This window comes from Pyxicephalus adspersus, chromosome 7 (assembly GCF_032062135.1).
Source record: "Pyxicephalus adspersus chromosome 7, UCB_Pads_2.0, whole genome shotgun sequence".
NCBI classification, from domain to species: Eukaryota; Metazoa; Chordata; class Amphibia; order Anura; family Pyxicephalidae; genus Pyxicephalus; species Pyxicephalus adspersus.
In genome coordinates this window covers 5,753,675-5,781,306 of record NC_092864.1, presented here as the reverse complement: position 1 = coordinate 5,781,306, position 27,632 = coordinate 5,753,675, and the positions used below count along the sequence as shown (strand labels likewise).

The following is a 27,632-nucleotide window of genomic DNA, read 5'->3' as shown; positions in this document are numbered from 1 at the left end:
GTTCAACTTGTTCCTTCTTCTGATAACTGTTCAAACATTTCGGCACCCACTTCAATGAAAGCTTGCATGTCTAGGATAGTGGTGATAACAAACCCAACACGCTCCCATGAGATGTCAAGTTCCTGGGCTATCTATTTTGCGGATATTCGCCGGTCCTCAATAATCAGCTCATGGACATCGCAGGTTGCCGTTTCAGTTGAGGATGGGGGGGCGAACACTGCGGGGCTCATCTTCTACGGTGAAATGCCCGGTCTTGAAACAAGATATCCAGGTTTTGACAGTGCTGTTGGTCCAAACACACAGGATATTGTTTTAAATATCAATAATTAAAATTGATTTTTCATATAATGAAAAAAGGGTGATGATATTCTTACAGAATGTATCAAATAAACATACACATCATAATTATAATAACAATTTTGTAAATTATGAAAACTGTAGGAATATCATCACCCTTTTTTCATTATATGAAAAATCTATTTTGACTATTGATATTTAAAACAATATCCTGTGTGTTTGGACCCAAAACTGTTCAATATAATTTACATTGTATATGTTTACACACTTAGATATTATAACTTCATGCGTACAAATTCGCGAAACTGCCGCTACCCATGAAGAAGCCAATACCAGGTGAAACGCGTTGGGTAAAATTGTTATTATGAACTGATATGTTGTCATGTACTATAACAAGCTACGGATTTACTTGTGCGCGTAATGTTAGACGTTGTATGTATAGCGCCCCCTAGGGCCTGAACTTCACCACACGGGACCACAACTCCCATGGTGGTTCACCAGAACTGATAATTAATGTATTGCTATTTATGAGATATATCATTGAATACAATACTTTTTTGTATGCCAAAAAACCCTTCCTCTCTTACGTATATTTAACGGGTTGCCACATTGTCCCTTAGGACATCCGGTATACGTAAACTTCAACCACCACCAACATTCCTACTTTATATTCAAAAAGATTTATAAAAATGGATAGATCTGATAGACAGTGTCAGCCTCTCTCCAACCTCTTTTCTAGCCTTCATCATTTTTAGGTCCAGCATCCTCCATTTGTCTTCCTATTCTATCTCTAAATAATTTAATTGTCATTTTCAGTTTTCAGACATGAATATTGTGCCAGAACTCCCCGAATGTTCATTGCACTTTCTGCACTTTTTGGCATACAAGGTCCATGTGGTACCTGGGGACGGACAGTCCCATCTCTCATTGCTCAAAAAGATTTCTTTTTGACTCAGGAAAGAAATATCTTTTCATTTCTCATAACATTGTACATTGTACTTGTAATCTCATCAAGGTCTATTTCCTGGCACAAGCTTGGTGGCTCCTTATCTGCAGCAAATATTTACCTTTTCCTGCAGGCTATACATCTACTATAAGAATTGCTGATCTCATATTCCTTCAATCGGACCACTTCATATGACCCCCAATCTCTGAGCCCTGGTGCCCCCTTCCTCCACTTACCTGCTGCTCCTGCTCCATGTTTAACCTCTGCTCTGCTTTACATGTGGACTTTCTACATTCCACTGTGCAACACCCTCAATCATAATCTGATAGCATCCTTTGTGTGGGTATTAACCCTCCAATGACCAGACCTCAGTGTATGCATAATAACCCTTTAATGACAAGACTCCTAGTGAATGCACATTAACCCTCAAATGTCCAGGCTCCAGTGTATGCATATTAACCCTCAAATGACCAGGCTCCAGTGTATGCATATTAACCCTCAAATGACCAGACTCCAGTGTACGTACATTAACCCTTAAATGACCAGACTCTGGTGTATGTGCATTAACCCTTCAATGACCAGACTCCAGTGTATGCACATTAACCCGCAAATGACCAGACTCCACTGTATGGACATTAACCCTCAAATGACCAGACTCCAGCGCATGTACAATAACCCTTCAATGACCAGGCTCCAGTGTATGCACATTAACCCTCAAATGACCAGGTTCCAGTGTATGCACATTAACCCTCCAATGTCCAGACTCCAGTGTATGCACATTAACCCTTCAATGTTGTTTAAGGATAGATTGATGGTAGAAGAAGTTACAAGTAAGTAATAAAGGAAGCAATTGGAGTGATGAGGTGCCTGCTAGATACTGTTCTGGATTGTTATATTGTGAAATAGGAATATGCTGCTGACAGTTGGGTATCTATGAGTAAATATGATGAAATGGGAAATGAGTTCAGAGTGATTAAGCAAGAAGATGATTATAACATGCAGGAATATTTCTGGTAATGAATACGGTCTGACACTTAGTTTAAATGGATTTAATTTTGATGGAGTCTATGGATATAGTGGTTGTTTGATATTCACTCTTAATGCAATTCATTGAGAAATCTATGCACTTCATACAAATGACTGGATAGGTAGTTTAAACCTGATTTAGGAAATGTTCCAATCCACTACTATTAATTTGTATTATCACCATTGTTTGTTTTGTTTTTTGTTAATTTGCAAGCCAATTTTTGGTTTATATTTGGACACATCATGTTGAATATATATAACAAATCAAATAACAAATCAAATATAGATAAGACATTATTTATCCTATTTTATGTTGTTAGACCCTCTGGAATATTTGATTAATAACTGAGAAATATTCCTAATGCTGCTTTCCCTGCTCGCCATTACCCATTGTGAGTGAGGTCCCATGTGCTGCAAACCTCAGGTACATCCACATCTAAATGAAAAATTGAATTTGATCATAGTAAATGTGTGAAATATTGTTATTGATGACAACAAAACTGTGCATTGTTTTAATTATATATGTCCCTGTTTCCTGAAGAAGCAGATTTAGTCCGTGAAATGCGTCGATACCTAGGTGCACCCCAGTTGTTAGGTGACCCGGACAGGAATATCTTGTTTAGTGTTTGTTTGCCTGTTTTTAGGAAGTTTTATATGTTAGTGATTTTATTGTCATTTAATAAAGCATATGATTTTATATTTAGTAGATATCTGTGTATCTTTGAAATTATTGGCCCTTAAAGTCCCACTAATAAATGAAATCTCTTAGATTTTGATGTGTAATGTATTATACGAGGAATGTGACCTTGTTTAAACTAAATAGGTTGGAAAAAACACTATTACTATTGTGTACATTACATCTTCACTTTCTCACGGATAGCCATATCGCTCAAATCACTTTCACTTATCCATAAAACTTATATCCACTGGAGCCTAATATGCATTCAATTTAAATGTTAGCACACGCTCAGTTACCTAAAGGCTAGATACTTGTCCCAAATGTGCGTTTCTGTTAGCGCCCCTAGATTTGCTATGGGATTGTCCGTTAATCAGTATTTTTGGAAATCGTTTTTTCGTTACATTACCGGGTGTTAGGAGATCATCTGTCCGGCTGTGCCCAATGCAGTATGAAACACTGTTTATTCTGTCCAGCAATGTCATTTGCAGCAGCCAGGAAAACTAAGATATCAGCATCCCCTGCTTCCCTTTAGCCGTGCAGCCTGATGTATTTTTGGCATCCCCAGCATCCATTGTTAGGCTGGGCACAATTGAAGGGGATTTAGGAGGCAATTAACTCCTGACTCCTGAATCCTGCACTGCCATTGGCTGCTGGGACTTTATAGCCTCTCTGCTCCCAGTCACCAGTGCCCGTTGTAGCATATAGCCGGGCTATTCTGTGCTGAAGTGTGTTTCGTCTGATTTACTGTTGCTGACCTTGCCTGTTCCTGACAACCCTCTTGAACTCAGCCCGGACTGACCTTTGCCTGTGACCCCGACTCTGCTTGTGTTTTGCCCTTGTGTACTTTGTTTGGTGGACTGATCTCCTATGTATTCTGGACTTGGCTCTGTTGGACTCTTAGTTCTGCTATCTCTGGGCTCCTGGCTTGCTGGCAGCCCATTCCCAGACACCATCCCTTGCGCAGTAAGTCCTGGGGGCAACCGAGTGCTGGGAGAGGCAACCAGACTCCCAAGACTTAGCGGGGGCTTACTATAGGTGAAGATTGGGGGACTGGTGTCTGGTGAGGACTGGTGCTGATCAGGGCCTTACAACGGGTTTATTGAAAATACTTACCAATTAATGCCGCATTTGGCGCTCTTTTGGAGTGTCTTCCCAAGTTACTACCTCCTGTTTATCTAAGTTTGAACATCTTTGTTTTCTAGAAATCTATATTGAAACATTGGCTGGAACCTCACCCTCTTACGGTGGTGCAATTTACCAAATATTTACAAACGTTTATATTGATTGATAAAGTCGAAGCTACCAAACGTTTGGACACACATCCACAAAATTTTTTTGCAACATGGATGCCCTATCTGCAATACACATTATCTCCGTCTTAGTTGCAGGATGTTATAGAAAACTTTCATCATACGATTTGGTATAACCAAAGGGCTCTAGGAGCATCAAGTTCAATCAATATTTTCCTTTTTATACCTTATGTTAATATGAGAATTCTTTTTTTATATATATCCTTGATAAGTGCACTATTGGGGAGGAGATGTATGACAAGTGTGTAGGTATACCCTGGTTCTGGGACTTAGTTCTGTCCCATGTTTATTCTGTTTTTGTTCTATATAGTTTATTAAAACGTGTATTTGGTCACATAAAACTTCAAAAATGTACAGGCAAAAATGACGATATCTGTAGTCATACATACATCTCTTATTTTTGTCTGTCTTTTGTTTACAGCAAATTGTATGTTATATGTATACACCTTTTATATTGTGTATGACTAATGTTTTGTTTTTTTTTATGTTTGTATTTTGTTATCTTGCCTTCAATAAAAATTATATTTAAAAAAAAACTAGTATCCACATTCCTGTGTTTGTTGGGTTGATTCATTCCAAAGGTGACGGGTGAAAGAGCAAATTCACACACTAGTCCACATTTTTAAGAGCATCCACGATGGGATTGATAAAAACATTGAATTGAACAAAAAGCTACTAAATTAGGACATTCTTGATTGATAATTAATCAATAAATTGATTTAATATTGATCAGGAATATCTCTTCTCTTGCTGATTTAAGCTTACACACTTCCAATAGTTCTCGTCTGATAATTGGTTTAGGGCCAATATCGTACGAAAATCTGAAGTGCGTACAGCGTGCGTCGTTCATCTTCCGAACGACCGTCCTGGCGGAGCCACGGACAATGTACGACGAACAGCATGTACAGCATCGTTCATGCATCGTGCAGTGCTTAGTCGTTGGAAAGGATTGTGAAAGATCCTTTCTAACGACTATAATTGCAACTGTGTATGCGGCTTAAGCCGGCCATAATTCCCCCCTCCCAAATCTACTGCTGTGTGAATCCAGCAGGGAACGTTTCCTAAAAAGCACCAGCCAATAGGAGAGCTTCCTAACATTTTCTATAACATTGTAGATCTTTCAGGGTGCACTCCCATTGGCTACGAATAGTTAAGAAGCACTCCAGGCTAAAAAAAACTGAAATGTATGATTTTGGGATCCTACGGTGTATGAGGGTAATCCAGGTAAGCATTTGAATCAGAAACACCAGGTTCTTCACTTATCAACTATTGTATGGTTTAGGGTTGTCTGTAGCTACAAGAACAGAGAGATGACCTCATTGTCATGTTGCTGTCCTTTTATTGTCCAATTAACTCTCCGAGAAAGTAGTCACTGAGATTATACTGAATATATTATATATATAGAAATCGTGTATAATGGGCATACAGATGCAGGAACTTCCCCATAATGGGCACAGCAAGTTTACAGACCTGGGAAGTGCATAGATAGTAAAAACTCCTCATAATGGGCACAACAAGACCTGGGTGCTCAGGGATGGGGGGACAGCAGGTGTACAAACCCAGGGATTCAGTACAGGGATGATGGGAAGAGCAGATGTACAGACCAAGGAACTCCAGGTAGGAATTAAGGATGAATCAGTAGGAAACCTGGCACCTTGAACCTAAAAACATATGTAGCTGAACCTTTTTACTATTGGAGCATGTGTCTGGCTTGGTTTCCTAGTGGAAATCTCCGATCTTGTACCCTGGAAGAGATACTGTATGTCTGATTTATCAAAGCACTCATGAAAAGATAGACTATCATGATGGAACCTGGGTGATCCAGCAAACCTGGAATGGATATGTCCAGGATTTACTATATTTGCTAACTAATAGTAAATGATTTTAGGAAATCTAGTGTTTTTGAGCACCCAAAAATCTACCATGATAGTCTCTCTTCTTAAGTCATGGAGAGTCTTAATAAATCAGGCCCAATGTGTTGGATGTTTGACGTACTGGAGGCATTAATTCATTTTTTTATTATAAGTTCAGAAAAAAACATGTATACAGATTCTGCATTTATTGCCACATATATTTTCTATCTTTGGTTGAGACATTGACATCGGTGGGTATGCTGGGTGGACTGAACAAGCAATTTACTATGAGTTGGTTGGGGATTCTATGAGACATCTACTGCATGGTGTTACTATCTATATTTTGTTCTTGGCTCTTACCAATACAATTTAAGTTTTCCTGTGCAGATCTGCAGACATCAGCTCTCTACACAAAGCCAAACCAATTTAGGGCATCCTGTCCCCACCACCCGACCCCTGACATTTCTTTTCACTTCTTCCAAACCCCCAAAAATGACTGAGTAACCCAATAGTCCATGCAGGACAGAGATCTCATGCGGGTCTGTAGACCAGGTCTTATTGCTTAATTGTGTTTACATGATTTCGTTGTGTTTACGTGATACGTATCATTTCCAGACTCCTATAACTCATCTTCAGATGTTGGTGCGGAATTTCAGGTCGGTTCCTTTCATTCTCTTTTCATATTCCGTGTCAAACATTTTATTCTGAGATTCTGTGAAATAATTCATCCAGTCTGCAACTTCTCCTGAATCATAAATAAAAAGTATAGGACACAAGTGTTAGCATAATAATAATAGACAATGGGTTGAGCTAGCAAGAAATGGGCCAACTTAGAGGAGATATGTCAATTAAAAATTAGGAATATCAATGGGGTCCTCTATCAGGCCTGGAATTTTAGGAAGTGCATTACTTTAAATCTGATTCTTTTATTTAATATAAAAATACATAAATGACATTTAAATGGGCATGAATCAATTTCAAACCAACCTCACCTTTCCTCATGAAGGGCGAGAGGGTCTGGTCTAGAACAAAATTTGGAACAGTAGAATAATTTGCCATTGGGTTTTGCTTCATGGCTTTGAATGTGGTGTGGTGGCAGATCGTATCCAACACTTCTTCTGAGAAATTCTTCCCCAAGAATTTCATCACCTTACGAATTTCTCGTTTTGGGTCCTGATCATAAAAGTTTTAGTGAGAAGCTTGGAGGATAACTATTATGAATATAACTAACAGATTAAACAGATTCACCCATGTCCCATCAGCAAAAGGATACATGTGAATTATCTACATGAGATCAGTACAGCATTGACTGCACATTATTGCTCCCTTATTGTAACAATATTGCACCATGCACCTACACAATGTGTGTTGGGATGGCCACCTATAGTCTCCATTGGGTGTGGCAACATCATTAGGGGTGGCATGGCCATCTGTAGTCTCCATTGAGGGTGACAAAATCTTTGGGGGTTGCATTGCCATCTGTAATCTCCATTGAGGTGGTAAAGCCATTGGGGTGGTATGGCCATCTATGGTCTCCATTGGGTGGCACATACGTAAGGTGGCAACATCTTACGTTGACAGTTGTCAACCCATATGATATGGTATGTCTGAAAAATTGAAGTATCACCAGTATGGTGCCTTTAGTTTTGGTTGGAGCATGTTTTTCAGAGGTTGCTAGGGGTTCTTTGAGCATTGAGCAGTTTTTGATGCTCAGTTCAGTTACCACTGATACCAATGGTGGCAGCCTTCCCAATGGCCAGCAAGAGGTAATCTTCCTACAGACGACCCCACTTATATACTGTGACCTGTGAATATTATAATTATAGAAGGGGTTCCCCCACGTGTACTTCCCTATTTCCCACCTCACCTCCTTCATATCTTCATAAAACACATAAAGGATATCGTGCTTGTGTTTGGCATTCCACCATCCGATAACATGATCAAACCAACTTCCCCAAGCAACTACAAAAGAAAGGAATATGAATCATACCCAAAATGTTGTTTCTGTCTTTTAGCATGGAAACCTTTCAGTGCTCTTTAACTTCTGCAAATGGCTTTCAGCCCTGCAGTCTGGTATAACCCCTTATCCCATCCACATCAAGAGAATAATGCTTTATAAATAAATGATACATTTCCAATGACGCACTAGCTAGGTAAGAGAAAATTTTGAGGTTTTGCAATAATTGATGAAGAATAAAGAGAACATGAATGTGTAATCCCAGTGTAGTTTTAGGAATGCAAAAACATTTTTCTTAAGAAAAGAGCCCTATGGTTTATAGTGGGGAGGGGATAGAGATGTATCAGATTTGTATTGATTTGTAGTGTAGGAGATTTCACTTTCTTTCTGCCAAATCTATCCAGCTCTATCCAGAATAGCAAGGTTTTGGCTGCAGTTACAGAAATGTTTATGCTTGAGTGCTAATAAATCTTGCATGAAACTTTCCAATCCTAAATCTTGCAATTCATCTGCAATTAACCTTAAACTGTTCTTTTCTCTTTGTATTACCCAGTTTTAATTTGTAATAATAAAGAGATGCTGGCATTACAAATCAGCATCTTAATTAATAAATAAAAAGGGTTCAATTAAGCATTTTCTTTAGAGATCTCAAGCACCCTCTTATGATATTATTATTATTAATATTATTATTATTAATAATAATAACAAACAGGATTTATAGCGCCAACATATTAGGCAGAGCTGTACAATAAATGGGGATTGCAAATGACAGACTAATACAGACAGTGATAAAGGAGGAGAGGACCCTGCCCCGAAGAGCTTACAATCTAATAGATTATTATGGATTTAACATCAAACTCTAGTTTACAAATCAGTGTAACATTTCCTAAAGCTTTGTGCACCATTACCAATTGCCATGCTTTTAAAAAATCCTTTTTTTGGTCCTTTGTCCCATTTCAGTTCTGATGATATCCCAAAATTGATTTAGTAGGACTGATTTATTAAAGCTCTCCAAGACTGGAGAGGATACACTTTCATCAGTGAAGCTGGGTGCAAACCTAAAAAAAATTAATTTGTTAGCAAATGTTTTTAGTCCAGGACCAGATCTTTTTCAGTTTGCTGGATCGCCCAGGAACGTATTTCCTCTCTATTCTTGAAGAGCTTTAATAAATCAGGTCCATTATGTCAATGAAAGCTTTAGATTTAATAATAGCAAGAAGCTTAAATTATAATAATATGATGGTGATAACATCTCTATGTCTCTACATACTTTCCCCCTTTATGAATTTTTCCATGTACTGATCCCAGGTCCCGGGGTCAGGCTGAGTTTTATTCATTAGGTCGAAGAATTAATATGACACCAAGTTGTCCTTTGCATTCCGAGCAACGTAAATTGTCTGCAAACAGTAAGATACACAATCAGTTTTTTGCATATGGACATAATTATTCAAAAAAAAGTATTGGTGTTCTGGAAGTATTCCATGTAGTCTACTGGTCTAAGTATCACACAATTTGTTCTCGGATTTGTTTTCTGGGACTTTTAAGGTAACTTTCACATACGCAATAATAAAATTACAATGTCTATTTCATTAAATATACATACAACTTTCTTTAAGATCAATTATCCAATTCGTCATACAATTGAAGCAAGATTAGGAATACATTTTTGTCCTTAATGGGTTATGCCAAGGACATTTCAAGAAGTTGCATAAACTTTCAACTTCATATCTATATAACATTATACACTATCCAAGACCAGAACCAAAAAGCCAAACAATAATGCATAAATATGTATAAATATAAAAGGAATTGGATAATGGATCTTAAGGAAAGGTTCCTGTATATTTAATGGAATAAACTTCATTGATTCATTTTATTATTGAACATGTGAAAAGTCCTAGAAAACAAATCCAAGAAAAAATTGTGTGATGTATATATGGACGTGGTACTATTAATTAGCTTCTCCCCCTCAACTGATTATTAGTAATAACAAAAAAGTACTAGTCTAGGTAACCAAATTATGCTGGGGAGTCAGAAAAGGTACCGGCTGAAATTCATATCCATGAGAGGTAAGTCCTAGCCATTGTCATTATAGGGAGAATAACATCCTGCTTGGGCAATGCCTCCTTGGATATAATGAGTGGGACAGGTAAGGGGTGCTGGGGATACCCAAAAACACCTTAGCACTTGGATTTGATGGTCCAGGCGACAGATAAAGCTGCCACAAATGCTAGGCAAGGTCAAACATATCTAAACGTAGGGGTAGGCTCTGTCAATGTGTGAATTTGGCTCAGAAAAAGTTAATTGGAAGCAAAAAGTATTCTGGCAGAACCCCAGTTTTTTTTAGTGTTGCCCAAATTTCACCAGGGCTATAGATGGACCCCTCAAATCAACACTATCAGCTGCTGTAAGGAGCCAGAAGTCAAGCTCTTTGGACCTGATATATTAAGGCTCTCTTAAGAATAGACTATCATGGGAGAACCTTGGTAATCAAGAAAACCTGGAATGGATTTCTTAAAATAGTTTGCTATCGTTTGGCAAATGTTTTCAGCCCTGACCAGATCCACTTCAGGTTTGTTGGATCACCCAAGTTCTTCTATGATAGTCTATCTTCTCCAGTCTTGGAGAGCTTTATTAAATCAGACTTACTGAGTTACTGTTGTTGGTGATAGACCACTAATTCAGGTCTAGCAAATATCAAACCAATCAAATTTGTTTTTGCTAATTTTGTGTTTTACAACTGTTTATCCAGTTTTTTTTTCTTACCTTGCACTTATGTTCCCAAAAAGATTTTGGCACCAGCTCATAGGGCAGATGGGTTTTTACTAGCCGGGGAGACGGAGTACTATTCAAGACATTTACACCTGTGGAAAAGTGTGACGCGTCAACTACAAGCTCTTTGCTTCATTATGCAAACATTACATAGTAAGTCAGGTTGAAAGAAGATATAAATCCATCAAGTTCACCCCCTAGGGAAATAAACATATCCCAGATATAAAACCCTATAGGACATAGTTGGTCCAAAGGAAGGCAAGGCCCAAAGGAAGGCAATCGGATGTTCCCTGGATCAACAGTCTCTGTTTTTTTTACCTTAAAACTTTAGAACAAGTTATATTCTGTGCTTCAACATTATGATAGGAAAATCAAACTCACCGGAAGGAATGGGAGGCGGAGAGCAGATCTCTAGAAATGGGGAACGTACGTGGGTGGGGGCACGCTTGTTCTTCTCTAATTCACCATCGTTCATTATGGAGTCCACAATCTCTTGCATCCATGTCGTGCCTGGAGAGACCTCAGAGGAAAAGAAAGATGTATGAGGGGGAGCAATAAGAATAATGATAAACTGATTCCAAGTCCAAAATGGAGCAGGGGAGGTTTAGAACTTCTGCTGAGTTTAAATTGCAGTTTGGGTTTTGGAGACTTCTACTTGCTACTTGTCTAAGGTTGGGCTCCATTAGGTAGAAGGACATATTGTATAGTGCCGAGGACATTTTGGAGTGTAAATACCTATGTGCACAATTTGGTTACTATACAACTTCTTTGATGTTATCAGCAAGTGGTCCTTACTGCCCCACCAACTGACATTCATGTAATGGTTCCTCACAACCAGGGCTTATGATGGGTCTGCTCCCCATGGGATGGTTCTATGACCGCCTGAGCCCAAAGAAAATGAGTTGAATTACACTGATTATTCATCTCCGAAGAATGAGAACATGATATGGGGTAAAGGGATTACTGCAACGGATTAAGGGTGATTATTACCGCAAAAGCTTTGTTTTCTAGGCACCTGTTATTTTTATGGAAAAGTGTAAGTTACACCGATTAGATCATTTACATTGAGCTCATAACATTAGAATTTATAACTTTCATTGGGAAATCTATTTATTGGAGGTTCATGTTTGGTTTGGCTTGGATTTGTTCTCACAAGCTTTTTCTTTAGTTGATGAATAAAACCAGCTGGATATGTTGAAATGTCATTTTTTAATTATTGTTAAAGGGTATTCATCCAGTAGGTAGGTAGGTGGGTGGGCAGGCTGTGTATGGGGTAGGTAGGTGGGAAGGCTGTGTATGATATGTTGAAATGTCATTATTTTATTATTGGTAAAGGGTAATCATCCAGTGCCACCCTGAACCTCTTCAGTAATAAAAGACATGAGTGTGAAGTCCTTTAACCTGTAGCTCGCCATCGATACATTGTCATAGGACACCCCGGTTGGAGAAGGCTGTTATATGGATTGTTCTGGAAACCTTTCATAGACCAACCTGGCATTGATTCTCTGCCCTCCTGGAGTTGGGATTAAATGATAAATCAGTAACCTTGCAATTAACATCAACCAGCTCTATCCATGCAATCCAGATAAACATCTGCCTATGGTCATGTGCCAGATTGCTATGTGCCTGGATCCATGTCATCCATTGCTTGGTTCAGTTTTCTGATACTGAGCTGGCTTGCCTGGACATTGATAAGTATCCATCCTTTCCACCATTCCTCTTCTGCTGCCTCTCTTTGTAGCTTGTTTCATTGGCTTCCATTTCACCTTAGAAACAAATTTAATCTCCTGTGCTTTGCCTTCAAATCCCCCCACAGCTCCTCCCCCCCTACCTACCTGATACACAAATCCCTCCACAGTTCTTGTCCCACTTACCTTTCTGACCTGATAAAAAAATACTCCCCCAGCCGCTCTCTCCACTCCTCCAATGACCTACTAATGACTTCCTCACTCATAACCTCATCACACGTACAGCTCCAAGAGTTTTCTAGAGCTTCCCCGACTCTCTGGAATGGTCTTCCTCGTCCTATTTGGCTTGGCTTTTTCTCCTTTAAAAGAGCTTTAAAACCCAGCTTTTCAAACTTGTCTACCCGTCTTCTCACCTTCACCTATTGTGTGATTCTTCCCCACCTCTTAGATTGTAAGCTCTTTGGGCAGGGTTCTCTCCTCCTCGCGTGTCACTGTCTGTATCTGTCTGTCATTTGCTGTTATTGTACAGCGCTGCGTAATAAGTTTGCGCTATATAAATCCTGTTTACTATTATTAATAATAATAATAATAATAACTCTCACTCCTGACTTGTGTTACATTCTGTGGATCTGTAACCATACCCTTGCCTGGTCACTCTAATCCTATGTTCTGCTTGCCCTGAAGTAAAAATTCTACTTGCACATTACAAAGCCCAATGCTGGCCGCCATACCTAAGTATGCATTCTATATATAAATACATCTGATGCGTCTTGCCCTAATGTTGATGCCTCTCCTGACCTTGACCTGCTTCCTGCAGCTGACATGGGCTATTGTCCACCATAAACGTCTTCTACATTCTATACTTGACTTGAACCAACATTGGATGACCTGACCTTGGCCCGCTTCTTGCCTTCCCTGAGCCTTCCTGCACAATCTGAGCCCACATTGCCTTTCCTTTACACGTTCTTCCTGCTGCCTTTGTCTTGACCGCTATCTGCTGTGACCTTGGCCTGCTTCCTACATTTGGGCCTACCTTGCCTTCCCTGACCTCGGCCCGCTTCCTACATTTAGGCCTACCTTGCCTTTCCTGACCTCGGCCTGCATCCTACATTTAGGCCTACCTTGCCTTCCCTGACCTCGGCCTGCTTCCTACATTTAGGCCTACCTTGCCTTCCCTGACATCGGCCTGCTTCCTACATTTAGGTCTACCTTGCCTTCCCTGACCTCAGTCTGCGTCCTGTACTTTGCCTGAGCTTCATCTAGCCATATAAAAAACATTGTTTGTAAAAATCAGTTCTTGAGCAAAACCGATAATTTCATGACCCTAATGTTCTGATTTACAAAAATTATTGGAGGGGAGATAAATCATTCATTCGGCATGCACAGATTATTATTAAAAATAATAATATTAATAATAATAATAATAATGTTAATAATAAAAATAGTTGGGATTAATACAGTGCCAACATATTACATATTATAGGGGTGGCAAATGATAGACAGATACAGACAGTGACACAGGAGAGGACCCTGGCCCGAAGAGCTAACAATCTAGGAGGTGGGTAAGTATCACACAATAGATATGGAATGGTAAGAAGTAGTGGGGGTTTAGGAAACAGAATAGGATGGGTAAGTGAATTTGAAAAAATGTGTTTTAAGTGCTCTTTTAAATGAGCAGAAAGTAGGAGCAAGCTAAGTAGGACGAGGAGACCATTCCAGAGATTTGGGGCAGATCTAGAAAAGTCTTGGAGCAGCGTTATGAGGTTATGAGTGAGGAAGTCATTAGTAGGTCATTGGAGGAGTGATGAGAGAGGCTAGGGGGGTATTTCAATATCAGGTCAGAAAGGTAAGTGGGACAAGAACTGGGGAGGGATTTGAAGGCAAAGAACAGGACATTTTTTGATTCTCAGGTGAATGGGAAGCCAATGGAGAGAACTACAAAGAGATGCAGTAGAAAAGGAGTGGTGGGTATGGGTAGGTACTGTAGGTGGTAGGTAGGTGGTGGGAAGCATGTGTATGGGGGAGGTAGGTGAGAAGGCTGTGTATGAGGTAGGTAGGTGGGAAGGCTGTGTATGGGGTAGTTAGGTGGGAAGGATGTGTATGGGGTAGGTAGGTGGGAAGGCTGTGTATGGGGTAGGTAGGTGGGTAGGCTGTGTATGGGGTAGGTAGGTGGGAAGGCTGTGTATGGGGTAGGTAGGTGGGTAGGCTGTGTATGGGGTAGGTAGGTGGGGAGACTGTGTATGGGGTAGGTAGGTGGAAAGGCTGTGTATGGGGTTGGTAGGTGGGAAGGCTGTGTATGGGGTTGGTAGGTGGGAAGGCTGTGTATGGGGTTGGTAGGTGGGAAGGCTGTGTATGGGGTAGGTAGGTGGGACGACTGTTTATCAGGTAGGTAGGTGAGAAGGATGGATAAGTCTGAATGCAGCATTCATCATAGATTGTAGAGTAAAGTAAGATTAGTGGATCCCAGCCTCTCTTACCTGCCTTCGGATATGTCGCTATCAGGAGATCGTCTGGTCTTGCTTGGAATGTTTCCACGCCTTCCCATTGCTCTGCTATAGGTTTCATCAGCGGGACCCCATTAACTAAGTGAAGGGGGAACCTGTAGAATACACCCTCCGGTGCATTGTTGAGGATGGCAGCATAATCCTCCTGAGTTACCTGTGCAAAGTATATCAATCAATGAAACAATGTCACCAGTTTTACAGCTCATTGTTTGGCAAATCTTGGCATAAAAACTAAATATACATTTTAAAAAAAGGTTATACAATACAATGAAGTATAAAAGTATAAAATATACAATTCAAGTCAATATATTATTTGACAGTTTGATTTTTTTTTCATTTAAAAATCCAAAACTCTTTATTTTACTAATAATGAAAGTGAATCAAAATCATTTATACTTGTTTATAAGGAAGATAAATATTTCCCATGACCATAGCATGAAACTCGGAAATCATTGGGGCAGATGTACAGAAATCAGAATGTTTGATTTGCTTGTGATTGCCTCTATATCACCAATAAAAGAATTGCATTTGTCAGCTGAGTTTTTCGTTGTAATCAACTAACGGAGCCACATTTACAAACATTTATCTTCCAATATCGGATAAAATCCAAGTCTCAGTACTAACATAAAAATATATACAATGGTCCTGATTTAAAAAAAACTCCCCAAAACAGGAGAAGATAATTATCATGGAAATTATAGGGGATCCAGTAAACCTGGAATGGATTTTTTCAAAATGATTTGCTGTTAGCAAATGTTTTCAATCCCATTGTAAGTTTGCTGGATCACTCAGGTTCTCCCATGATAGTCGATGTTCTCCAGTCTTGTGGACTTTAATGAAACAGATCCAGAATATCCTATTTATAATTGAATTGTCTACAAAAAGAATTACATCCTGAAATCCACATTGTTATATGGAGGCATCTATGCCAAGCACAGCTCTCATGAATGGTAAAGGTGAATAGTCGGTGAATATAATAAAAGATATAATCATATAAATTTACCTATTAAAGTAATACGTTCATAAGATAAAATAGTCATTCTTATAATGATTGTGTCTGCTAGATAGATGTTTAGTATAAATACAGTTCCCTATGGTACAGATACAGCAATATATACCCAAATACATACATTACCTTTCACCCCTCCTCCAGCTGATCCAATTCTTACATAGTTTACTAATCACATTTCCATCATGTTCAACCAAAAGGCAGAAAAAAAAATTAAAAACCAAATGATCACAAATCCTTCTATAAAATTTGTCCCAATTTACTCCAATGGGAACAATTCATTGCTGATCCCCAAACACCCTCAGATGCTCCCTGGATCACCGATCGTCCTCATTATCGCCCCCCTGGATTGCTGTTTCTGCTCCTGTAAGGAATCTCCGAGGGGTCCAGGCAATGGAAGAGAGAATTGGCAATGTGTCAGAGGAACTTGTGTGCAATGAGTCCTAGAGCTCCGGCCACACATTACCTGATTATTGCTGGTCTGGTGATCGGCTCTGCAGGAAACACTGACCAATGAATTATTAAAATAAAGAAAACGGTGACTGGATCAGAGCTGCACTGGGGGGATTTACTTAATGATTGAAGGGTTGAGGACAGCAGAGCTCTCTAAGCTAAGTGAAATATTCCTTCCAGAGGTTGATTCACTTAGCAGAGTGAGCAGCCATTATTCCTTTAGTAAGTCAACCCCAATGTGTCATTGGAGTTCATATCTCCACGTTGTATTTTTTAACGGTAGCGCAATACTGTCATCCTCCCTCTTTCCAGCACTGGGCATGATTTATTAAAGTGCTCCATGGTGAACCTGGGTGATCTAGCAAACCTGGAATGAATCTGGTCTAGGATGGCTTTAGGAGATCCATTTCAGGTTTGCTGGATCACCCAGGTTTACTGATAAATGTACTGAGAACCTTAATAAATCAGGCCCACTGTTACACTGCATGTCAGCTGTGGATTTAGTCAACAGTGGGCCCCTAAGCAGAACTAACCCCTATTGCTAAAATGATCACCTCAATTCCACCATTGGGGCCCCTGTTGGCCGGGGAGGGTCCGTTATGAGACACGTTGTCCTCCCTGTATCTGCACCTGCTGCTTTATATAACTGCCCCCAGCACTGTCACACTGCGTGTCAGTGGTGGATGTAGCCAACAGTGGAGCCCTGTGCAGAACTAATTTGAGCCCCTCACTGAAATGAAATTTGGGGGCTTCTGTTGGCTGGGGAGGGTTCATTTGTGCATTTGTCCACTTTGCACCTACCTATATCTGCCCCTGCTGCATCTTACAACTGCCCCCCAGACTGTCACACTGCTTCATATTGCCCTCCTAGCGCTGTCACATTGCATCCCAGTATTTCTCTTCCAACCCTGCACTCTCACTTGTACTTTGCTCCAGCTATATACAGATCCCAGTACCTGTTTAGCAATACCAATAGCAGCCCTACAGCTCCCATAGAAGGAAGGGGTCCTATTAAGGAAAATGGTATAAGGGCCGACGTCAGACCTCAGGGTGGCTCCTGGTCACAGATCCCCCTCAAGCAGCATTTGTTTAGCGGTATTAGCAGCATAAACACCTTTCCTTCCAAATGTTTCCTGCAGATAATCCCCGTATGTCTAATGCAAGTTTCTCCTCCACTGAACCCTCATTGGGCAGCTGATATCCTTATAGAAATTATTATTCTTGTTTATATAACTTTTACACCCAGCATTGGCCCCTTGTTGTGCCCTGACTATGATGACGGCTCCACCACTGCTTGTTTTTGATTTATTCATATATTGGGCCTAATTTATTAAGGCTCTCTAAGGCTGGAGAGAATACACTTTCATGAGTGAAGCTGGGTGATCCAGCAAACCTGGAATAGTTATCTGCTAGGAAATGTTTTAAATCCCAGACCAGATCCATTCCAGGTTTGCTGGATTACCCAGCCTCGCTGAAAAAGTGTTTCCTCTACAGGCTTTAATAAATCAGGTCCATTATATTAGGATCAATGACCAGATCAGAATTAGCCATTTTCATACTTACATCCCTGTACCTGGGTATAAATCTGATTACATGGCACCACGCATAGCTCTGGGTACATTTCAGGCCTTCAAAGTTCAGAGAAAGTTCACTATTCCTGCTATGAAGTGAACCTGATAATTCACAAATTCAAGAACGCCGGCACGAGAGCAATGTTCACTGAAGCTGGCCAGGTACAGGGTCATCCTATCACACCGGGCCCTTTATCCTCCACCTGTGTCCACCCACCTGCACCTTATCTCAGGTGTAATAACTCCTTCTGCAATCTCTGATCTATAAATCCCAGGCTGATCCCCAGCAGTACTCACATCTGGATTCTGCATGGTTTCTCTCCAGCCTCTGCTCCAAATCTGCTGGCAGGAGAAGAGTCCAAATAAAATATAAATATGGTGTAGTACGTCACAGAGGGTGGGTTATCCTGAAAGGGTGAAGCCGAGGGCAGAGACAGCTACAAGTTTCCCTGTTCTCAGCAGATAAGGGAACACATTCAATGTACTTATGTGAAACTGGATGAAATAATAAACACTTCACTCCGGGAGAACAAAAAAGAAAAAGGGGGGGGGGGGGGGGAGAAAGGGGGGGGGGGGGGGGGGGGGGGGGGTAGTAACTCAACCTTTTTCTCTAGCCAATATCTGACTATTACATAGCTCCTAGTACAAAATAATAAACTAACATGAATTTACTGGATAGTGAAGCCCAATGCCCCTGGAATGGACCAATCGCTACCAATCAACTATCCAATGGAGATTAAATCTTGGCCAACTCAACCATTGGCATCTTATGTCCTTCATCTTTGAAGGATAAACTAATAAAGTCTTGCAACTGATAACTATACTTTATGTGGTTCTTTTCATTGATGTTGTTATGTAATCCCAGAAGCTGGAGGAAGTCTTCCATTTCTGTTTGGTTATGAAAAGTAAAGGGTTCTTCTATAGGATTTGGATAGAACATGGAGGGTTTACAGTGTCCCCAAGTAAAATACAGGGACAATATGATATTATTATCACCATCATAAACAATAGAAAAGAAAACCCAAAGCAAAGAGCTTCTATTTTCTCACCAAGCAAAAGAGGGAGCAGCTATAAAGTTTCAGTGGTATCAATGTCAATTAAAACATCAAAATTCTATAATATAACATATCAATAACATTTTTTCAAACATGAATAACAAAGTAAGTACATAAAAAGCATTACATTTTAATAAAAGTAGGTCCCCAAAAACAAAGGCACAGTCCCCTTAGTAAGAGTAAAAGGCTGTGGGTTTTATCCTGCGAAACGCGTCGGGGTATACACTGCATATACATCAGATGGCACCTGTCTAAGAGGACATTTCCCTCACTTTGCAGAGATTTCTTGGAGTGACCTGACCAGGGTCTTAATCCTTCCATGCTCCAAATACAGGTTGACATTCAAAAATACGTCAACCTCGGGATGTCAGATTTTTGAAAATTATGGATTTTTTTTTTTTAACTTACCTCCACACACAGGCAACCTTCCTCTGCACCGCGGACATCTGGCACAGTTCTAGGGAGCAGGCAGCAGGGACGTCTCAACGTGTATTTAGCTTATCAAGCTTAACAGCTGTTTCTGTGGAACAGTGCCATCAAAACATTAGTGGTCAATCAGTGTACTGCAGTCCCTGTATTGTAATGCAGTATTGAAAATACAATCCGAAATTCATGCTGGGAAACTGAAGGATCCGGATTATCAATAGCCGGATTTTTGATTGTCAACCTGTAATAGATAAGAAAACTCTCCGTAGTGAAAGTCAAAGGCTGAAGAAGCAGGTTTCATCCTGTGAAACGCATCAGTATATAGTGATTGTCCATCAGGTGGCAACCATCTAAGAGGGCATTTTCCCCACTTTGCAGAGATTTCTTGGAGTGACCTAATCAGGGTTCTAATCCCTCCATGCTCTAAATATTAGTAAGAAAACTTCCCTTAGTAAAAATTAAAGGCAGAAGAATTGGGTTTCATCCTGCGAAATGCGCCGGGAATATAGTGAATATCTATAAGGTGGCACAGGTCTAGGAGGGCATTTTCTTCCCTACATGCTCTAAATATAGGATAAAAAAAATACTCCCTTGGTAAGAGTCAAAGATTGAAGAAGCGGGTTTCATCCTGTGAAACGCGCCGGGATATAGTGAATATCCATCAGGTGGCACCCGTCTAAGAGGGCATTTCCCTCACTTTGTAGAGATGTCTTGGAGTGACCTGACCAGGGTCCTAATCCCTTCATGCTCCAAATAATTGATAAGAAAACTCTCCTTAGTAAGAGTCAAAGGCTGAAGAAGTGGGTTTCATCATGTGAAACGCATCAGGTTATAGTGAATAGCCATAAGGTGGCACCCGTCTAAGAGAGCATTGCCCTCACTTTGCAGGGATTTCTTGGAGTGACCTGACCAGGGTCTTAATCCCTCCTTGGATGGATAAGAAAACTCTCCTTAGTAAGAGTCAAGGGTTGAAGAATCGTATTTCATCCCCCAAACGCCCAGCAGGGGTACAGAGCTGGGAACTCAACAAAAGTATGGTGGGAACCCTTTTAATGGGCACAGCGGGTATACAGACCCTAGAACTCATCACAGGGATGGTGGGGACCCCTCATAATGGGCACAGAAGGGGTACAGACCCAGAACTCATCACAGGGATGGCATTAAACCCTCCTAATATATCCCTCTTTGATAAGAGTTAACCATCATAAGTTGATAATATATCTCTATGTGATAATATCTCCCAGCAGCCTCATTTTGTGGTTAATAAATGGGGCCATTGAATATATGAGGAATGATTCCCATTATCACCAAGTCCAAATTCTCACATTACATGGCTACTGGGGACATGAGGCTGCACTCATCATTATCACCTGATCCATGACCAGCTACAAATATCACGGTCACAACAACTTTAACCCACTATTCAGTCGTTTAATGAGTAACTCCAAATTTTTACTGGTAGGCTAAGTCGGCCCTTGGCTTCTTATATGTACTGGAGAGTCCCATGGCAAGATCTCACAGATCTAATTCCTCACTCTATTCCTTGACACCTGGACCTTTTGGGTGTCCCCATTCATAACGTAAAAAGACCAGAAATGGATGGTTGGAGTTTCTCATAATGGGCACAGCCTAGGTACCGACCCAGGAACTCAGCATAGGTACAGACCCAGGAGAGTGCAGAGACAGTGGGAACTCCTTATGGACAAACTAGATGCACAAACCCAGGAACTTAGTGCAGAGATGGTTGGAATTTCTTAGGTGTACACCAGGTGTGCAGATCTAGAAACTCAATACAAGGATGGTTGGAGCCAATCATAATGGGCACAGATGTACAGACCCAGGAGCTCAATGTAGAGATTTTGGCAATCCCTCAAAATGGACATACCAGATAGAAAAATCTAGAAACTCAACACAAAGATGGTTGGGGCCCTTCATAATGAGCACAACATGGATAAAGACCCGGGAACTAAGCACAAGAATGGTGGGAGCCCCCTTATAATAGGCACAGTAGGTGTAAAGACCCAGGAGCTCAGTGCAGGGATGGTAGGAGCCCCTCATAATGGACATAGCATGGGTACAGACCCAGGAACCCAGCACAGAGATGGTAGGAGCACTTCATAATGGGCACAGAGGATGTACAGACCCAGGAGCTTAATGTAGAGATTTGGGCAATCCCTCAAAATGAACATACCAGATAAAAAAAAAAACTAGAAACTCAACACAAAGATGGTTGGGGCCCTTCATAATGAGCACAACATGGATAAAGACCCAGGAACTAAACACAAGAATGGAGCCCCCTTATAATGGGCACAGTAGGTGTACAGACCAGGAGCTCAGTGCAGTGATGATGACAATCCCTCATAACTGACATGCCAGATGTGCAGACTTGGAAACTCAACACAAAGATGTTTGGGGCCTTCATAATGGGCGCAGCAGGGGTACAGACCCAAGAACTCAGCACATGGATGTTAGGAGCCTCCCATAATGGGCACAGTAAGTGTACAGACCCAGGAGCTCAGTGCAGAGATAGTGGGAATCCCTCATAATGGACATACCAGATGTACAGAGACAGAAACCCAACACAAGAATGGTGGGAGACCCTCATAATGAGCACAGCAGGGTTACAGACCCAGGAACTCAGCACAGGGATGGCGGGAGCCCCTCATAATGGGCACAGCAGGGGTACAGACCCAGGAACCTGGCACAGGAATGGTGGGGGCCCCTCATAATGGGCACAGCAGGGGTACAGACCCAGGAACCCAGCACAGAGATGGTAGGAGCACCTGATAATGGGCACAGCATGGGTAAAGACCCAGGAACTAAACACAAGAATGTTGGGAGACCCTCAAAATGGGCACAGCAGGGGTACAGACCCAGGAACTCAGCACAGGGATGGTAGGAGCCCCTCATAATGGGCACAGCAGGGGTACAGACCCAGGAACCCAGCACAGGGATGGTAGGAGCCCCTCATAATGGGCACAGCAGGGGTACAGACCAGGAGCTCAATTCAGAGATGTTGGAAATCCCTCATAATGGACATACTAGGTGTCCCACCAAATAAGAGTTCCTTAGAGATAATGAGACCTTTCTCGGGGTTGACCACCTGGTTGGATTTATTTGGACATTTTACTTTCTGTTATTCTTTCCATAAAACACAATATTGAAACATTCTTTCACACGATACTGTAAATGTTTGTGAGCTCTGAGTTTATGAGCAGCTTTTATGATGATTTAATTGTCTGATTTGTACCTTGTAAAGGACTTTTAAAAAAGTTTGCACAATGAAATCTGAACTGCAGGCAAACAGCCAAATAGCCAAACCCAAAGTGCAAAGGAAAATGAAGGCTTTGTGTATAAAGGTTTGAGAAAGAGGTAATGTTACCTAATGCCCAAATCTAGGCAATTGACATGACTATGGACTTTGTACAGCGCTGCGTAATATGATGGCGCTATATAAATACTGTGTAATAATAATAATAATAATAATAATTGCACAAAATGCAGATCAAGCTAAAAAAATCATTTGGTTCAGAATTGCATGCAGTACTTCTATTCTGCCACTAGATGCCCTCAGTCTTCCAGGCACATGGTCCTGCAGGACATGCTATGATTTAATGGATGTCATAACCCCACCCCCTAGGGGCATTAATACACTGCACTCCTTTATACTATATTGAGACCAAGGCCGCTGCTTCCCGATCAGCAAAGAACTCCCCAGGACAAGAGAAGAGAAAAAGAAAAAACAGCTTTTTGTGTGGCTGACCTCTGGACATTTGAAAAAAGGTAAAAAAAATTGGGGTCTTTGGGGGTGAGCAGTTGAAGAATAGGGGCACTAAGCCCAGGGTTTGATTTTAAAGCCAAAACAGTTGTCACCCCATGAATATCAACATGCTATAATTATTTCAGGGTCCTCTCCTCCTATATCACTGTCTGTATTAGTCTGTCATTTGCAGTCCCTATTTAATGTACAGCGCTGCGTAATATGTTGGCGCTATATAAACCCTGTTTATTATTAATAATAATAATAATAATAATAATAATAATAATAATTTTAATGAAAGCTCTGTTAATAACATGTTAATAATCACATAACTTTGTTGGGTTTAAATGTTCTTGGCATATCCTCTTGCTGTCTGTGATCACATGACTCAGGATGCCAATTATATTATTTGCCATCACCTGTGTATAATATTTCCTACTCATAGGACAGGCTGGGACTTGTAGTTCCCCTGTAGATTACCTAACTCCACTATGTCACCTTTGTCCTGCTAACTGATAATTCCCTAAAAACGAGAGGAGGGTGAGGTCCTGGGAAAAGGAGGAGGCTGGGAAGAAGGTGAGGCTAATATTAATAGGAGGGATTAAGGGCAGTACAAGGGGGGACAAAGGAGGGAATGGAGTGCAGAAGAGAACAGAAAGTTGGAAAGCGTTCAGAAAATCGGTGATAAAGAAAAGCCAAGATCCTTCGACAGGTAAGACAAACATTCTACATGCCAGGGAAGGGTTCATATGAGGTTCAAGGGGAGGCCCACTTTTAATAAATACCACCAATCAAAATTGGTATGGTTGGGTTTGGACTTTTTCACAGGAGGCACAAAATAATTCGTTGATTTAAAAGGCAACTTTCACTTTTTTTTATTCATATAGTGAGCGGTGATAGAGAAGCTGCAGATTCACTGCATATTACTGTACAATACGAGGAGAATGATATTTGTGCACTTTCACCGGTCAGATAACAGTCTGCAGATCCCTTTATCGATCCTATTTCTAAAAACACTTCACAGCTTGTTAACTACAGCTCCAATACCCCATATGGGCCCTATGGGCCTGATTATTGAATAACTTTACTTTTACTTAAATAACAAGATACATTGTAATACGTTACTGTGTAACAGCTCCTGGAATTCCATGCAAAACTTTCCTTCTGATTTTGGAGAGAATAAGGAGGAATTAGATTCCCTGTGTTCCCTTCTGTTGTATTTAATGCCCATTGAAACATTATTAGAATATAATTACCCCATAAGGGTTTTTTTTTGCTTCCTACTACACCTGTATGGGCTTGTTGGACCATTGGCGGTCATATTGAATTGGCTTCCACTGTGTGGCTATACCATCCTCCGATCTTCTGAGATTACAAGATTTTGAGGGTGTCTGTGGGAATTTGAGTTTATTTGTGATGTGGAATTGGGAAACCTGGGAAGGAGTTACACAATTCCAAATAAACACCCAAATTGTGAAACAAAGTATAAAGATGTAATAGCTGTAAAATTAAGGAAATGATTTGGGATGTTGCCAGCCACAGATCATTGTGGAAACAAAAAACAACTAGACAAAAGTTTTTTTTGGCAATAGTCATTGCTATATTCAGTGATACTTCTCATAGAATACAATAATATAGTGATCAGAAATACAAAATAGTTATGTTGAGGACCATCACAGCTTGGGTCCTATAGACAACCTTATGGTTGATACTAGACACACATTACCTACTTATACATAATAATCATCATATGTAACTGAAGCAGATAAATTAAGGAATACCCGACACGTTTCGGCCGCCGCTGGCTTCTTCAGGGGTAACTGTACGTGGTTGCGAATAATGCATATGGTATGAACCCAAATGGAGGGTCTCTCCGGGTAGGTAACTAGTGTCATTGGAGAACGTAATATTCAAGGTAAGTATATATCTGGTTCAAGGAGTCTGTTCTAATGAACGGATGAGAGCTGCAGCCGCAGTGACACTTTCCCGGCAGACTGGAGAGCTGCTGCTGCTCCTTGTACCAGATGTATACTTACCTTGAATACTCCGCTCTCCAACGACACTGGTTACCTACCCGGAGAGACCCTGCATTCGGGTTCATACCGTATGCAATATTTGCAACCCAGTACAGCTACCCCTGAAGAAGCCCACGATGGGCGAAACGCGCCGGGTATTCCGGTTAATTTATCTGCTTTGGTTTTTCTGCGGCCCGGTTACATGTGATGATTATTATATATAAGTAGGTAATGTGTGTCTAGTATCAACCATAAGGTTGAATATAGGACCCAGGCTGTGATTGTCCTCAACATAACAATTTTGTATTTCTGATCACTGTATTATTGTATTCTATGAGAAGTATCACTGAATACAACACTGACTATTGCCAAAAAAAACCTTTTGTCTAGTTGTTTTTTGTAACATCCAAGTTGTGTTCAGTAGGGATAAGATCAGGGTACAAGACTATGAAGCATCTGTTGTTCGATAGCTAACCCAAGTTGTTGATGGGAATCATTTTTAACTTTGAGAGTTGCGGTCAGGGCTTTGTTCACTGGAGTTTCTTCACACCGGAGTGGTGCCACCATGTCTTTATAAAGCTGGCTTTGTACCCTGGGCACAGTCATGGGGGAACAGAAAAGGGTCTTCACCAAACTGTGACCACAAGGCTGGAAAAGAGCAATTGTCCACAATGTCTTTGTATGAAGGGGGATTAATGGGACCCTTCTCTGGGACACCTGAACTCCACCATACTTCTGCCTATATGGGTAAGTGCTATGATCAGGTTCAACTACTAGGGAAATAAACACATCCCAGATATAAAACCCTATGGACATGGAGAAAAAAACCCTGAGTACAATTTATTTTAACATGGGAAAAATTACTTCCTGATTCCATGAGACAATCAGATGTTCCCGGGATGAGCAGTCTCTGTTATCTTTACTTTAAAGCTTTAATCCCCAGTTATATTCTGTGCTTCTAGAAATCATCCAGCTTTTTCTTATAATAATCTATAGTAGTTGCTGAAACTACTTCCTGAGGGAGCCGATTCCACATTTTCACAGACCTTACAGTGAAGAATCCCTTCCTTATCCGGAGCTTAAACTTCTTTTCCTCCAGAAGCAAAGAGCGCCCCCTTGTGCTTTGTAATGATGTTACAGTGAATAATGGGGAAGAGAGTTCTCTATATGGACCATTTATATATTTATACAGGGTGATCATATCCCCCCTTATACGTCTCTTCTCAGGGGAGAATAGATTCAGTTCAGCTAATCTCTCCTCATAGCTGAGCTCCTCCATTCCTTTTATTAGTTTAGTTGCCCTTATCTGCACTCTCTCCAGTTTCACAATGTCCTTTTTGTGAACTGGTGCCCAAACCTGGACTGCATATTCCGGATGTGGTCTGACCAGTGCTTAGTACAGGGCATTTATACTAAACTGACCCACATCAGAAGCCCTGGAAAGCATAACCAGGCAAACATTGGGCAACATGTTTGGACCAGGAGCACCTGGAATGGTAAAATAGTTACAAAATGTATCCACATAATAAAATGATTAATGATTTAATCATAGCTTCAGTGCTCCTTTTTTACGACACTGAACTCTCAGTAAAAGTTAAAGTTCTGGGCAGTAGGGGCTCTACAATGTAGTTTTGTTTGCTTCTGGGAAATGTAATGGCAAGCGGAGACATGAGGGTTATGTTAGGTTTCAGGATCAGGGGGTTATAGTTCGATTTTAATTTTTTGGGCATTGAAATCCCTACCCTGAGATTGTTTTATTACTGGAAATACAATAAAGGGTTCCTGCATTGTAGTAGGTAGTATCAGAGTAATTTTGATCTGATTATACAGTAAGAAATCTTCCTGAAATCTTCTGCTCGTAGAATGCGGGGACACGCCATATAATACGATATATAAACTTGTAGGTGATACCAGCTAATCCGCAGAAAGATTGTAGGAATATTGTGAATAAGTCACAGTTTGCAGATGTTTTAAATTCCCGCTTCCCTTTCTTTTTGTTTTCCTTTTTCCAGAACAAATCAATCCAGAATGGATCTGTCAGTCTTTGACTTAATAGCTGAGCAAATGAAGAACTTCTCTGTAAAAATGGAGCTTGTGGATGGAGTTCCCCTCCCAGACTCCACCTGGGAGATGTGGCATCAGTTCTGGAACTTCCAGGCACGTGAAGATGATATTCTTATCGCTACTTTCCCTAAAGCCGGTAAGTGGGGGGGACACAGCTCGAAATATTCATCATCTGACATAGTTTGGGCACAGAGATCTCTGTACAGAGACTGATGGGACTGGCTCAGTGTTCCTTGTACAGCACTGC

General features: G+C 40.7%; 2 protein-coding genes across 4 annotated transcripts in view; one reads left to right on the top strand and one right to left on the bottom strand.

The window, feature by feature from the left end:
* Positions 1–6,261: 6,261 nt before the first annotated feature.
* On the bottom strand, positions 6,262–18,507 carry LOC140334953 (sulfotransferase 1C1-like). Its single transcript, XM_072417264.1, is given in 8 exon segments — positions 6,262–6,856; positions 7,104–7,284; positions 7,979–8,073; positions 9,339–9,465; positions 10,835–10,932; positions 11,222–11,350; positions 15,006–15,186; positions 18,363–18,507. Coding segments are annotated over 8 exon segments (939 nt in total). The 5' UTR covers positions 18,378–18,507; the 3' UTR covers positions 6,262–6,743.
* Positions 18,508–23,219: 4,712 nt separating this feature from the next.
* LOC140334952 (sulfotransferase 1C1-like) overlaps positions 23,220–27,632 on the top strand; it is a 10,428-nt gene continuing 6,015 nt past the window's right edge. Inside the window, exons 1-2 of one of the 3 annotated variants that reach the window (XM_072417261.1) lie at positions 23,220–23,329; positions 27,334–27,521. In XM_072417261.1, the coding sequence (XP_072273362.1) occupies positions 27,350–27,521 (172 nt within the window). In that variant the 5' untranslated portion in view covers positions 23,220–23,329; positions 27,334–27,349. Of the gene's footprint in view, positions 23,330–23,894; positions 24,019–26,976; positions 27,222–27,333; positions 27,522–27,632 lie in introns of those variants that run through there. The other 2 variants (XM_072417260.1, XM_072417262.1) reach the window with 2 other exon arrangements.